Below are 12,347 nucleotides of genomic sequence, written 5' to 3'. Positions count from 1 at the left end.
AGGGACGTTCGGTGGGGGTAAGGGATGGAGAGGGTGCCCCGTCCTCCTTAGGGACTGGACGTGGACCTGAGGCTCCTTCGAGGCAGCATTGCCTCATCTTATCCCCCTCCTTCCTTCCCAGGTTTCAGTCCTCCCAGAGGGTGGCGAGACCCCGCTCTTCAAGCAGTTCTTTAAGAACTGGCGGGACCCAGACCAGACAGATGGCCCCGGCCTGGCCTACCTCTCCAGCCACATTGCCAACGTGGAGCGCGTGCCTTTCGATGCTGCCACACTACACACCTCCACCGCCATGGCCGCTCAGCATGGCATGGATGATGATGGCACTGGCCAGAAACAGGTATTGGAGCCACAGTCCTAGAGCTAGGGCCTGGCTCCACCAGATTCCACAAGCCAGGGTCGGTCACTGTGGCGTTACTGCAGCTAGAGAAGGGTGAAGGGCAGACGCAGAGCTTATTAGTGTAGCCACATTAGGAAGAGCAAGAAAAGGGGCCTCAAGACCCCCAAGTCCATCCTCACGAAACACATGTGAGCTTTAGGTTTAAACAGGGAGAGTTGGGGCTGGAGGTGTGCATAAATGAGCAGTCTTGAGCCAAGCATGGCCTGGTTAGTCATCTCAGATCTGGTTCAGAAGGAAGTATGGAGAGGCCAGCTGCACTCTGGGGTGCTGCCCCGCCCTCTTGGGTACTCACCATCACTGGAGGTGACCAGCCCCTCGAGAGTGAGTGTGCGTTCAGGACAATGACTCATCTTTGTGCCTTTATTCTTGAAGGCAGGTGAGATAGATGAGCCACACGCCCCCTCGAGGGAGACCCAAGCAAAATGGAGGCCGAGATGTCCTCCCGGCTTCAGTTCTCCTGGGGGCCCAGGCAGGAGCCAGTGCTTTCTAACAAAGGCAGTTTCTAAGTACTTGTTATGGTGTGGCTGTGCCTGGGCTGCCACTCATGCCCCGCCCTCTACCTTCCTGAGGGTGTTTTTCTCAAGGGATTTTTCCCCCCACAGTTGTGGTGGGTGAGAGTCTTTTCATTTTCACTCTTTTGTTTCTTTTTTGGCAACAAACATTTCCCTGAGTATGAGTATCTATTGTGTGCCAGGCTCCCAGACCCCATACTCTTCCCTAGCAGTGCCTGGATGGGAGGGGAGGTGACCACAACCACAGCAGAGCCTTGAAATCTGTTATTCCCAGAATTGAAGGAAAGCCCAGGGGATTTTGTGGGAACGCGGGAAGGGCAGTTGGAATGGGGTGGCTGGGATTGGGTATCACAGTAGGGGTAGGAGTTTGCTGCCGGGGAGTCGGGCCACATTCCAGGCAGGACCTGCTGTTTGAGGAGGATGGTGCTGGTGGCATCCTCAGGAGGGACCATGAGTGCCATTCATGGGGTAGAGCAGTAATAACGTATTTTGGGCTTTTATTTTTTCTTTTGTTTTTAGTACATGTATGACAGATTTGGTCCTGTGCTTTAAAAACCTACCACAAAAATAGGCAGGAGGCAGAAACATGAGCTGGAACATCGGGGAGGGGAGATTTAGGGGAGAGAAGATGAGACACCTGGGACTGGGTGTGGGTGGAGGTGTGTTCGTAGATGCTTAAGGCCCAAAGTCCATTCCAGGCCAGTGTCCATTGTTTCCCTAAGAGGTAAAGCAACCATTGCCATTGCTGGCGTGGGTGCTGTTCTTTCATTCCTGTAGGGTGTGAGGAGGAGGCAGCAAAAGCATTTAGCAGACAGAGTTGAGCCTGGCCGATCCGCTGTGGCCATTTAGCCTGACTCTCTGAGCCTGACTTTCTCACTTGTAAAATGACCCATCACAGTCAAGACTGCGTGTTATAGGGCTCAGTGCCTCCACTTTACCACCAGACGTCGCCAGAGTTCCCCGTAGAGATCCGCCTGCTGGGGTCATTCTGAGGCCAACCATGGCCCTGACAGATGAGGCGGCCCATCAAATCCTAGTGATTCCGTTACCATGGGGAGAATGGAAAGCTCGGTGATATAATGCCAATCCTATTAATAGCAGCTGAGCCTGAGAGAGCCAGCTCGTGGTACAGGGCATCCTGCCATCTTCTTGACCAGCATTTAAGGCTTGAAGGAGTTCCCCTAACTGTTGTCACCACCACTTTTCAGGTGAGAAAACAGAGGCTCTGAGAGGGGAAGTTGCTGGAAGTCCTATGACCTCCTGGAGAATGGGGCTTAGGTTTGCCTCAGGCCTGGCTCAATCTTCTAAGCTAGAGCTATCTTGAGGAGTCTTTCAGCCAGGACCACAGAGCTGCTGGCCAGATGTGCTAGGAAGAACCAGAGCAGGAACCCTGGGGTCATATCTCTGCCTTGCCTCTCGGCAGCTCTGCGTGCTGGGTGTCTGACCTCAGCTCTACCCCTGCAGATCTGGAGAATCGAAGGTTCCAACAAGGTTCCGGTGGACCCTGCCACATACGGGCAGTTCTATGGAGGGGACAGCTACATCATTCTGTACAACTACCGCCATGGGGGCCGCCAGGGACAGATCATCTACAACTGGTGAGGGGGCTGGGCTGTCTGCCGGGGAAGCATGGGGGGCCCTGGCTGTGCCTGGCTATGGTGACCTGGCTACAGTGACGAAGGGGAGTGAGTTGATTGGAGGGATGGCGTCTGGAGTGTAGAGGCCTGAGTTGGGGCAGCCACACCCTGCTGGGACCCATTCACAGCCAGACTCACAACTCTGAGCTCCTTGTCATTAGCGTATGACACGCCCAGTCCAGGGACAGACACACCAACCCAGCAAGCTCCTGGCAGGTAGTGCCTAGTCCTCATACAAGTTCATCCTTCCAGAGGCTTCCGCTGTTAACTCTTACAAATTATCCTGCACTTTATGTAGTGATATATATATATATATATATAATCACATTGCTCCAAACCCAAAGCAGAGTCCAAAGGTGTCATCTTGACCTTTTCAACTTTTCCTGGTACCCCTGCCCAGGTGACTCATCCACCAAGCCCCACCCTTTCCTCTTGACCGGTTGAGGAATTTCTTATTTCTTCTTTTTGCATAAATGACTGGAAAGACTATGTATCGTAATCAGAGGCTAAGTGCATTGCCCTGTAGCTGGCTTTTTGGAAGCTAGCTTCCTGGAGTTGACAGCTTCCTGCTGTGGGTTGTGTGTGCCTAACAGCCGTGCCGTTCCTTTGAGTTGCTACACCGTGGTTTATTGGCATGTGCCCACACCCATGCCTACGTGGGTGTTAGTCCACGGCATCATGAAGACTAGTAACTGTCAGCCAACAGGTGGGTGCTTACAGGAAACTCCGTGGTGGGTTCCCAGAAGTGGATTGCTAGACTCAGAGAGTCGATGGACCCGTCACTTTGATAGATGGCCCCAGCTTCTCTAGCTAGTGCTTGGAGCCTTTCATATTCCGGTATTCCTGCCAGCTACACTCGGGGGTCCCCGTTTGCCTGCATCCGCTTCATCCAACTTCCTTGTTCAACTCAAGACTGTTTGTCACTGTAATAGTTTCTGAAGGGGTATCTTACAGACTTTGAATTTGCCTTTGGGGTCAGGGGTGTGGCTCAGTGGCAGAGCATGCATGCTGAGGCTGGCGTCTCTGGGTCCCTCCCCTAGCACTGAAAAACAAACAATAAATGAAAATGGTGTCTCCGTTACTAGACAGTTTCAGACTTTTGTCTGAATAATAGCTGTTGAATTTCTTCTTTGTTAAAATTTTCATTTAGACCCACTGAAAAGTTGCAACACCAAAACAAAAAACCCAACCAGTTATCTGGCCGGTTCTCACGCATGCGCGGCCCCACCTGCTTCTCCCACACCCCGAGCAGCTGTGGGCCAGCTGATGAAGGGCTGTGTACTTGTCTGTGTGTACTCCAGTGTCACCAAATCTTTGTTCCCATGTCTTCTTCTGGCCCACACCCTAACCCAAGACTCCATGGGACAGCTCTAGGGCCGAGGACCCCACAAGGGATTTCTTCCTTGTGACCCCTCGGTCTTCCCGGGTCTGTGGCACAGCCTGTCCTTTTCCTTCATGACCATAGACCCCTGAAGAGAGATGCTCAGGAATCTCATACACAGACTCTTTGACATCCCCATACTTTTGAAAGCATTTGCCTTTTGTTTGTTTTGGTTGGTTTTTTGAGTTTTTGTTTGTTTGTGTTTTGTTTTGAGGCAGGGTTTTTTTCTGTGTAGCCCTGGCTGTCTGGAACTCACTCTGCAGAAAAAAGCTGGGCTCAAACTCACAGAGATCCTCCTGCCTCTGGCACGTGCCACCACCTCCCGGCTGAAAGCATATGTATTTTTAAACTAGATAATGCACACATCATTATTGCAGAGATATGAGGATGCTGGGGTTTGAACCCAGAGCCTGGTACATATGAGGCTAGCCTCCACCACTGGTCTGGAAATAAGCTCAGTACTTTTTTACCTTTTGTTTTGAGACGTAGGCTCACTAATTTGCCCACACTGGCCTTGAATTTGCTCTCCTTCTGCCTCAACTCCCCAAGCAGCTAAAACTTCAGGCCTGTACCACTAAGTTCAACATATGATACAGAATTCTTATAGGGCTTTTTGACATATGGTGTGTGCCAGGTATAGCAGTACAAGCCCAGCCTTGGCAAGAAGCGGGAGGCACAAGGACCCTGAGTCTCCCTAACTCTCCTCTCTCCTCTCTCAGTGAACATCCGGGCACATACCCCACGAGGCTAACCGACTGATGCCTTTCCCACATCATACCTGCTGTTTCTGACCCATGTCTGTGTACAGGGAAATGCCCTGGCTGCTTTTGTATACTTTGCATTTGAGTCTCGGTACTCTCTCTTGTGTGTCCATCAAGCGATCCAGGGAGTTCCCCTGCAGGCACATTTAGGACAAGAAAGTCTGCCCAGTGTACCAGGACCTAAGTAAGCAGACAATGTGCTATACTAGGAGTGGACAGCTTGGCTAGGCCATTGTCTCTGGTTCTCCCCACAGCTCCTGTACTTCTCCCTCTCACTTCCATCTCTGCAACAAGGAGGCTCACAGGTTACTAGAGCCCAGGGCAGGGAAGAAGTCCTGAGCTCTCTGGAAACTAGAGCTGAGTCTCTTTCCCTCCTTTAGGCAGGGTGCCCAGTCTACCCAGGACGAAGTTGCTGCGTCGGCCATCCTAACTGCCCAGCTAGATGAGGAACTGGGAGGAACTCCTGTCCAGGTGAGTCACAGCAGTGTCCCTTAGGGCTTCAGCCAGGGCCATGTCTGTCTGCTCACTTAGCTGTGTCCTTATCCATCCATTCTTCCATGCATCTGCCCACTCATCCGTCTGTCCGTCCGTCCATCAATCCATCCACCCTCCTAGACATCCACACATTTATCCATCCATCCCTCCCTCCATCCATCCCTTCATCTCTTCATCCATCTACCCTCCTACACATCCATCCATCTATCCATCCATCCATCCACTCTAACCCACCTACCTACTCATCCATTCCCCCACCCATACACCTCTATCCGTCTGTCTGTCTACTCACCTACCTATGCAATAAATATTTATGCAGGGATTCTATGCGCTGGACTTAATGTCTGCATCCAGATATGTAGACACTGTCCTTTCTGGGCAGTGTCTCCGTACTCTCCCTCGGCTGTCCTACGGGGGATGACAATTGATCCCTGCAGGGCACGTTTAAGAGGGAAATCCATGTGCTGTGTTTAGATCCAAGTGAGAAGACAGGCTAGGGACAGAGCTGGGAGTCGGGGCTGCATGGGCTGTAGTCATGCCTCTAGACCTGAAAGGCTCTTCCCATGCCTCGGACTGACGTCAGCATTCAAGCATGTGCTCAGGCAATCTGTCCTTCCTTTTAAGGTCATATTTGCAAACTTGGGCTTTCCTGGTTCTTGGACCAGACTCAGAGGCTGCAGGGCAAGGCTTCCCAGAGGCAAAGGGTGGGGAAACAGGACCCAGGGAACCTTGGCAGTGACACCATCTCGGTACCCTGGTGCTGTGGACTCCAGGTGCTTCTTGCACGGTGCTCCCTGACAGTCAGACACAGTGTGGTGGCCTTCCTGGAGGGAATGCATTCCACCCCCCCAAAAAAAAGAGAGGAAGGAAGGAAGGAAGGAAGGGAAAGGAAAAAAGCTGACTTTCTCCTCTCTCACTGCCAGAGCCGAGTGGTCCAAGGCAAGGAACCTGCACACCTCATGAGCTTGTTTGGCGGGAAGCCCATGATCATCTACAAGGGTGGCACCTCCCGAGATGGTGGGCAGACAACCCCTGCCAGCACCCGCCTCTTCCAAGTTCGAGCCAGCAGCTCTGGAGCCACCAGGGCGGTTGAGGTAATGCCAGGTCCCAGAACACAGGCAGGATTTCCCTCCTGAAGTCTTCTAGGCCCAATGAGTAGGCCTCCAGAGGCCCGGGAGGTGGGCCTGGATGGAGAAGGAAGCAGATTTTCAGGGCTCCCTGCTCTGACAGCTCCTTGCCCCTTAGGGTTCCTTACACAGTTTCCATTACAGAAGTTTGTCCCGCTGCAGGGCCTGCAGGGTCTCCTGGCTGGCAGGAGAAGGGCTGGGCTGTTTGGTCTGTTTCCTGATGGATTGAGTGCTGCCTGTCTCCCCCCCCTCCCCCCGCCTCCAGGTGATGCCTAAGGCTGGTGCTCTGAACTCCAACGACGCCTTTGTGCTGAAAACCCCCTCGGCTGCCTACCTGTGGGTGGGTGCAGGAGCCAGTGAGGCGGAGAAGACCGGGGCCCAGGAGCTGCTGAGGGTGCTGCAAGCCCAGCCAGTGCAGGTGGAGGAGGGCAGGGAACCAGGTAAGAGCCGGGGACCCATCACTTCCCCCTGCCTGGGGTTCCATCTCCACACCCTTCTCCGGTGTGTTGACAGAATGAGGGTGGTGGCCAGCGACAGGGTAATCCCATGTCTCCTGAAGAAAGGAGAACTTGGAGTGGATGGTCCAAGAGGGCCTCGGGGGGGGGATGATAACTATTTCCCAGGAAGTCTTGTGAGGGAGACCGGGAAAGGAAGGCCACAGCTCCAGGCCTCAGCCCTCTTTTGTGCTGATACTCAGAACCCATCCCCCATTTTCTTGGTGTCTCACGGAAGCAGTGAAGTACAGCTTGGCCTGCATGGAGCCTCTTTGTCCCACAGACAATTCCGTTAGGATGGGTGTTCTGTGTCTGTCAGCCCCAGTTGGGTGACTGATGGTCGCTGTGGAATTTGGGTACTTGAAATGTGGCTGGTGGCAATGAATGGACACGAGGAAGGTGTGTCTTCAGTTGTGATAAATTTTCTATAGAAATGGCCACAGAGAGACAGAACATGCATAGACGGAGCAGGTACTGTAGAAAGAATATGGAAATTGGACTTGGAAAATGTATGGATTTAGGTGCTGTCTGGAGCCCTCCAGGATCTTAAAGTGGGGAGCAGCCAAATTAAACTGGATTTGGCCACAGTTTAATCTGGGGTCTGGTGGGATGTGCTCATGGAGGGCCATGGTTTCCCTTGACAGCCAGTGTGATCTCCCCTCACAGATGGCTTCTGGGAGGCTCTGGGCGGGAAGACTGCCTACCGCACGTCCCCAAGGCTGAAGGACAAGAAGATGGACGCCCACCCTCCTCGTCTCTTTGCCTGCTCCAACAGGATCGGACGCTTTGTGGTGAGTCTGGAGGTGACACCTTCAGCTTGTGCCTAGAGAAGGAGGTGGCTTTCGGGGTCAGTGAACCTCAGGGCCTGAAGAAACGGTCTGATGGCCCGGTGCAGGGGGATGGTCCCCGGAGGCAAGACCAGCCCTTTGAACTCATCCCGGGTACCAATGGGGGCTGAATCTTCTTCCTTGACCTCCTTTGACCCTTCCCAGATCGAAGAGGTTCCTGGCGAGCTTATGCAGGAAGACCTGGCTACTGATGACGTCATGCTCCTGGACACCTGGGACCAGGTGAGTGAAGAAGAGGTGGGGAGGGCGAGGGTAGAGGGAGAATCTGGGCACTTAGCTCCAAGATGAGCCATTCATTCATTCAGCACTAATGAAGGATGTCACATCGGCCTCTGCTTCCCTCTGGGTCTATTCCCACGGGAGTATGAGCTCAATAACTCTTTTATCAGGTGCCTGCTCCCAGCATCCTTCAGGCTGTAGGATGGCTGAACACAAAGGCCCACGTCTTTCTCCCATGGGGCAGCTTTGGGAGCAGCTCAGTTGAGAGCATGTGTTTGTAGCCTGAACCATTGGCTGTCATCATTGACAGCCATTGGTGATGTCACCTGTTTATGCCTATCCTTGGCAGTCCTAGGCCAGTGTTTCTTAGCATCACGGTCTTCCAGGCAAAATGCTAAGTTCTGGGAATCCTGAGACAAACCAAAGGAACACAGGGTTGGCCCCAACTCAGAGGGCTTGTTGGTTCTGTAAGGAGCTTGTTGGTAGATAAGGAAAAGCCATTGAGCCTGGCATTTTCTTGTCTAAAGCATTTGATAAAATTGAATGCCGCTGAGAAATGGCAATTGCTCTTGAATATGATTAGCTTGAGAGACACATAAAAATAGATGCAGAGCTGGGGAGATGGCCCAGTGGATAAACTGGCCATACACGCATGAGCATATGAGTTCAGGTCTTCAGAGCACGAGGAAAAGCCGAGAAAGGCGTACCTGTAACACCATGTTCCCGAGGCAAGAGGGGAATGGGGGAATGGGAGACAGGAGACTTCCCAGGAGTTCATGGGTGAGCCTGCCTGGTTACATCACGATGAACAAGAAGATCCTACCTCAAACACAGTGTAAGGTGAGGACCCACCCCCAAGGTTGTCCACCAACCTTCACGTGTGCACTGTGCCACAAGTATGCACACATACATACACAAAAAAGGTAAAGAAAACAGACAGTGTGTAAAAATCAGCAGAGGTCTTTATGTGTGACCAAATTTACTATAAGGCTCACAGTGACCTGGGCTTTTTATTTTTTTGTTTTTTTTAAAGATTTATTAGTATATAGCGTTCTGCCTGCAGGCCAGAAGAGGGCGCCAGATCTCATTATAGAGATCTCATTATAGACGATCGTGAACCACCATGTGGTTGCTGGGAATTGAACTCAGGACCTCTGGAAGGGCAGCCAGTGCTTTTAACCTCTGAGCTATTTCTCTAGCTCTTGACCTGGGCTTTGTATTACAAACTTTAGACAGGTGTCAGTTAGGACGCAGAGATGGGTAGCCTTCCTGCGTATTTGTCGGACGAAGGCTTCAGAACATCCGTCCACTCATTTGTTGAATGGATCCACACCCCGCCCCTGTATTGCAATGATTATGAGTGAGCAGCCTGGTGTGAGGAATATGTAGCCTGAGGCAAACTGGACATACCCACCAAATCGGCACACTTTTCGGCTTCATCCAGGGGATGAAGGTGGTGGCCCAGCTTCCAGATCCTCCAGTGTTTCAGGAAAGTTGGAAACCCAGACTGTCCTGACAGCGTTGACAACTAAACCAGAAGACAGTGCTATGACAGGCCAGCACGTGTTAACAGCAAGCGGGTTTGTAGGTCACCACCGTGCGGCCTTTGTCTCATGCCCATCCAGTTGCTGTGTAACGGCTGTTAGTTGTGGAGTTTTGTCTATTTCTCACAGGACTCACCTCTACCCTTGTTCTTTATCTGGTAGTGACTGTCACCAGCACCTCTCATGTGATTTTCATTTCACATCTCACCTCCAGGTCTTTGTCTGGGTTGGAAAGGACTCACAGGAAGAGGAAAAGACTGAAGCCTTGACCTCTGGTGAGGACCCAAAGCTCTAGGGTGGGAGTGGGGTCTTTGACTGTAGCTGGGGGTGGGTCTTTGGCTGTTGGTCGGGTCTTTGCCTGTGGGTGAGGTGGGTCTTTGGCTGTGGTGGGTGGGTGTGGCTGTGGTGGACATGGGGTCTTTGGCTGTGGGTAGGTGGCAACAGCTTCTGATGCTGTCTAATAGCATCCATGGGATGGGACCTCCTGCTCATAGTCTGACCTTCTAGAGCTCTGCTCAGGGTGATGTCCCAATTGCTTTTTGTGATTACCTGAGACAATTGATTCATAAAGAACTTTCAGCCCAGGTCAGTTGACTCTGGTGATTGTGGTAAAGCCACTGGGACGTGGAAGGGAGATGAAATCTCACCATCACCTTCAAGGCATGCCTCAAAGAGCAAAAGATACAGTCCCTTGGAGTTCCCACTGCCCCCAAGCTGAGGACAAGGCTTTGAGGGTTAGCATACCTGAGGGACAGGTGTGAGCGAAAGCAGGTGTGAGGAGATCAAAGTGTCCCTTCAGAATGCCAGAGGGCTTACCAGGGAAAGGAACAGAGGGGAGCCAATACCCAGCATGCCCAGTGAATCCCTTGTTAGGGTCCCCAGGTAGGAAGGCAGAATCCTGGAAGCTAATCTAGAGGCTGGGAATATAAGAACAGTCTCTTTATTTAATATCTTTTAATCACCAGGGGAACGATACACACAGGGAAGGGCTGAGAGCTTTGTGAAGCAGGAATTTCAGAACAGGAAGTTCTTCCTGTTTGGGGGAAATCCACATAGAGTCTTTGCCTGTAAGCCATTGTGATGGTCAGTAGGGCTGAGAGCTTAGTCTCTGGCAACCCCTACTTCCTCCCTGAGAGGGCACTGAGAGCTCCTGGTCTCCTTTTCCTCGTGTGTCTACAGCTAAGCGGTACATTGAGACGGACCCAGCTAACCGGGACCGGCGGACCCCCATCACCATCGTGAGGCAAGGCTTCGAGCCTCCATCCTTCGTGGGCTGGTTCCTCGGCTGGGATGACAGTTACTGGTCGGTGGACCCCCTGGACAGGGCCCTGGCTGAGCTGGCTGCCTGAGTGAGGGCCAGAGCCACCGAAGTCACCACTCAGTGCCTTTGAGGACTGTCTGTCTTCCAAAGAGATCACATGGCAAGCGGGAAAACTATGGTGTGTGTGCGTGGTTTTTTTGCTTTGTTTTGTTTTGGTTTTTTGTTTTTGTTTGTTTTTTTTTACAGTAGCCAAAACCAGCCCTGGGAAAATTCAGGGTCTTTACAAAATTGCTTCAAGTATCCATGCTTTGGAAATTGAATTCAATAAAAGCTTTCTGAAGGGTGTTCTCCCCAGGCCTGTCTCTGGTTCCTCATTCCGTGGCTCTGAACCCTGCTCATGACCCTGGTGACTCTGTGGTGCCTGGGCAGGTGCCTGTGAGTGAGCAGATGAAGTCTACCCTCCTGTGTGTGCATCGTGGTCCTTGGGAAGCTGATGGCACGCAAGGAGAGCTGAGCGTACATGGTACTGGGGAGTGTCTTGGTTTGCTCTCTGTTGCTGTGGTAAAAACAATGACCCAAAGCAACTTGGGGAAGAAATGGCTTATCTCATCTTATAGCTTATAGCCTGTCTTGCAAGGAGGTTGGGCCAGGAACTCAAGACAGGAACCTAGAGTCAGGAACTGAAGAAGAGGCCATGGAGGAATGCTGCTTATTGGCTTGCCCACGGTCAGCACCTCCCTTGTGGGCTGGACCCCTCCCACATCAAACATTGATCCAGAAAATGTCGCCCAGGCACTTGCCTGCAGCCCACCCAATAGAGGCAATTGCTCAGCCAAGGTTCCCTTTCCCCAGATGACCCTGGCTTGTGTCTAGCCGGCAAGAGCTAGCCAGCACAGGAAACCATGGAACCAGGAGGCAGGGTTGACCTAAGAGACAGCAAGAGAGGCAAAGGAGGGAGAGTGGGAGTGCCCTGCTCATTGCTGAGTCCAGTAAAGTTTGCAAGGCTTTTCCATAGGCCTGGGCCAAAGTGAAAAGGTTTTGTTTAATTTTTACTTTGATGGCATTGTCTGTTCTTTGTTTGTTTTTTGTTTGTTTTTTCAGGATTGAACCGCAGATTCTGTGCAAGTTTGACAAGTGCTCTACCACAGACTATAACCTTCTCTCTCTCTCTCTCTCTGTGTGTGTGTGTGGCGATGAGAGGGCAGCTTTGAGAAGCAGCATCTTCTCTCCTGTCACTGTGTGGGTTCTAGAAATCAAACTCAGGTCACCAAGCTTGAGCCTCAAGCACCTTGACCCTCTGAGCAACTTTTGCAGCCCTGTCTCCCCTTCCTGGGCCCTGTTCTGTTTTGCTCTGAGAAAGGGTCTCACTCGGTTGTCCAGATTTGGTTTCAATTGCAGATCTCCTCCTCAGCCTCCCCCAAAGCTGAGATTCTAGGCATGTGCCACCATGCCCAGTTTCTGCTGTTTTTCGTATAGCAAGCTCTGTGTGACAGAGTATTTCATTTTAACCACTCTTAGGCATACAATAATGTGATATAAGCTGTTACTACTACCTGTACCCAAACTTTAAAAAGACTTTCAAAGATTAAAAAAAAATTATGTGTATAAGGTTTTTGCCTGCATGTGTGTATACATACCATGTACCTCTGAGCAGGTGAGAAAAAAGCATTG

At 51.7% G+C, this 12,347-nt stretch overlaps 1 protein-coding gene across 5 annotated transcripts in view; it reads left to right on the top strand.

Moving 5' to 3' along the window:
- Positions 1-11,031, top strand: part of Gsn (gelsolin) — a 51,335-nt gene extending 40,304 nt beyond the window's left edge. For all 5 annotated transcript variants that reach the window (XM_055600357.1, XM_055600356.1, XM_055600359.1 and 2 more), the window contains 9 exons: positions 122-337; positions 2,374-2,507; positions 5,069-5,159; positions 6,107-6,277; positions 6,576-6,750; positions 7,471-7,595; positions 7,797-7,874; positions 9,630-9,690; positions 10,595-11,031. In XM_055600357.1, coding sequence (XP_055456332.1) covers positions 122-337; positions 2,374-2,507; positions 5,069-5,159; positions 6,107-6,277; positions 6,576-6,750; positions 7,471-7,595; positions 7,797-7,874; positions 9,630-9,690; positions 10,595-10,764 — 1,221 coding nt within the window. In that variant the 3' untranslated portion in view covers positions 10,765-11,031. The remainder of the gene's footprint in view (positions 1-121; positions 338-2,373; positions 2,508-5,068; positions 5,160-6,106; positions 6,278-6,575; positions 6,751-7,470; positions 7,596-7,796; positions 7,875-9,629; positions 9,691-10,594) is intronic.
- The last annotated feature ends 1,316 nt before the right edge of the window (positions 11,032-12,347 follow it).

The sequence above is a fragment of the Psammomys obesus genome, unplaced genomic scaffold (assembly GCF_907164565.1).
Source record: "Psammomys obesus unplaced genomic scaffold, mPsaObe1.curated_primary_1811, whole genome shotgun sequence".
In the NCBI taxonomy this organism is placed as follows: Eukaryota; Metazoa; Chordata; class Mammalia; order Rodentia; family Muridae; genus Psammomys; species Psammomys obesus.
The sequence above is the reverse complement of the archived record's forward strand: the minus strand, read 5'-3'. Positions and strand labels throughout refer to the sequence as shown.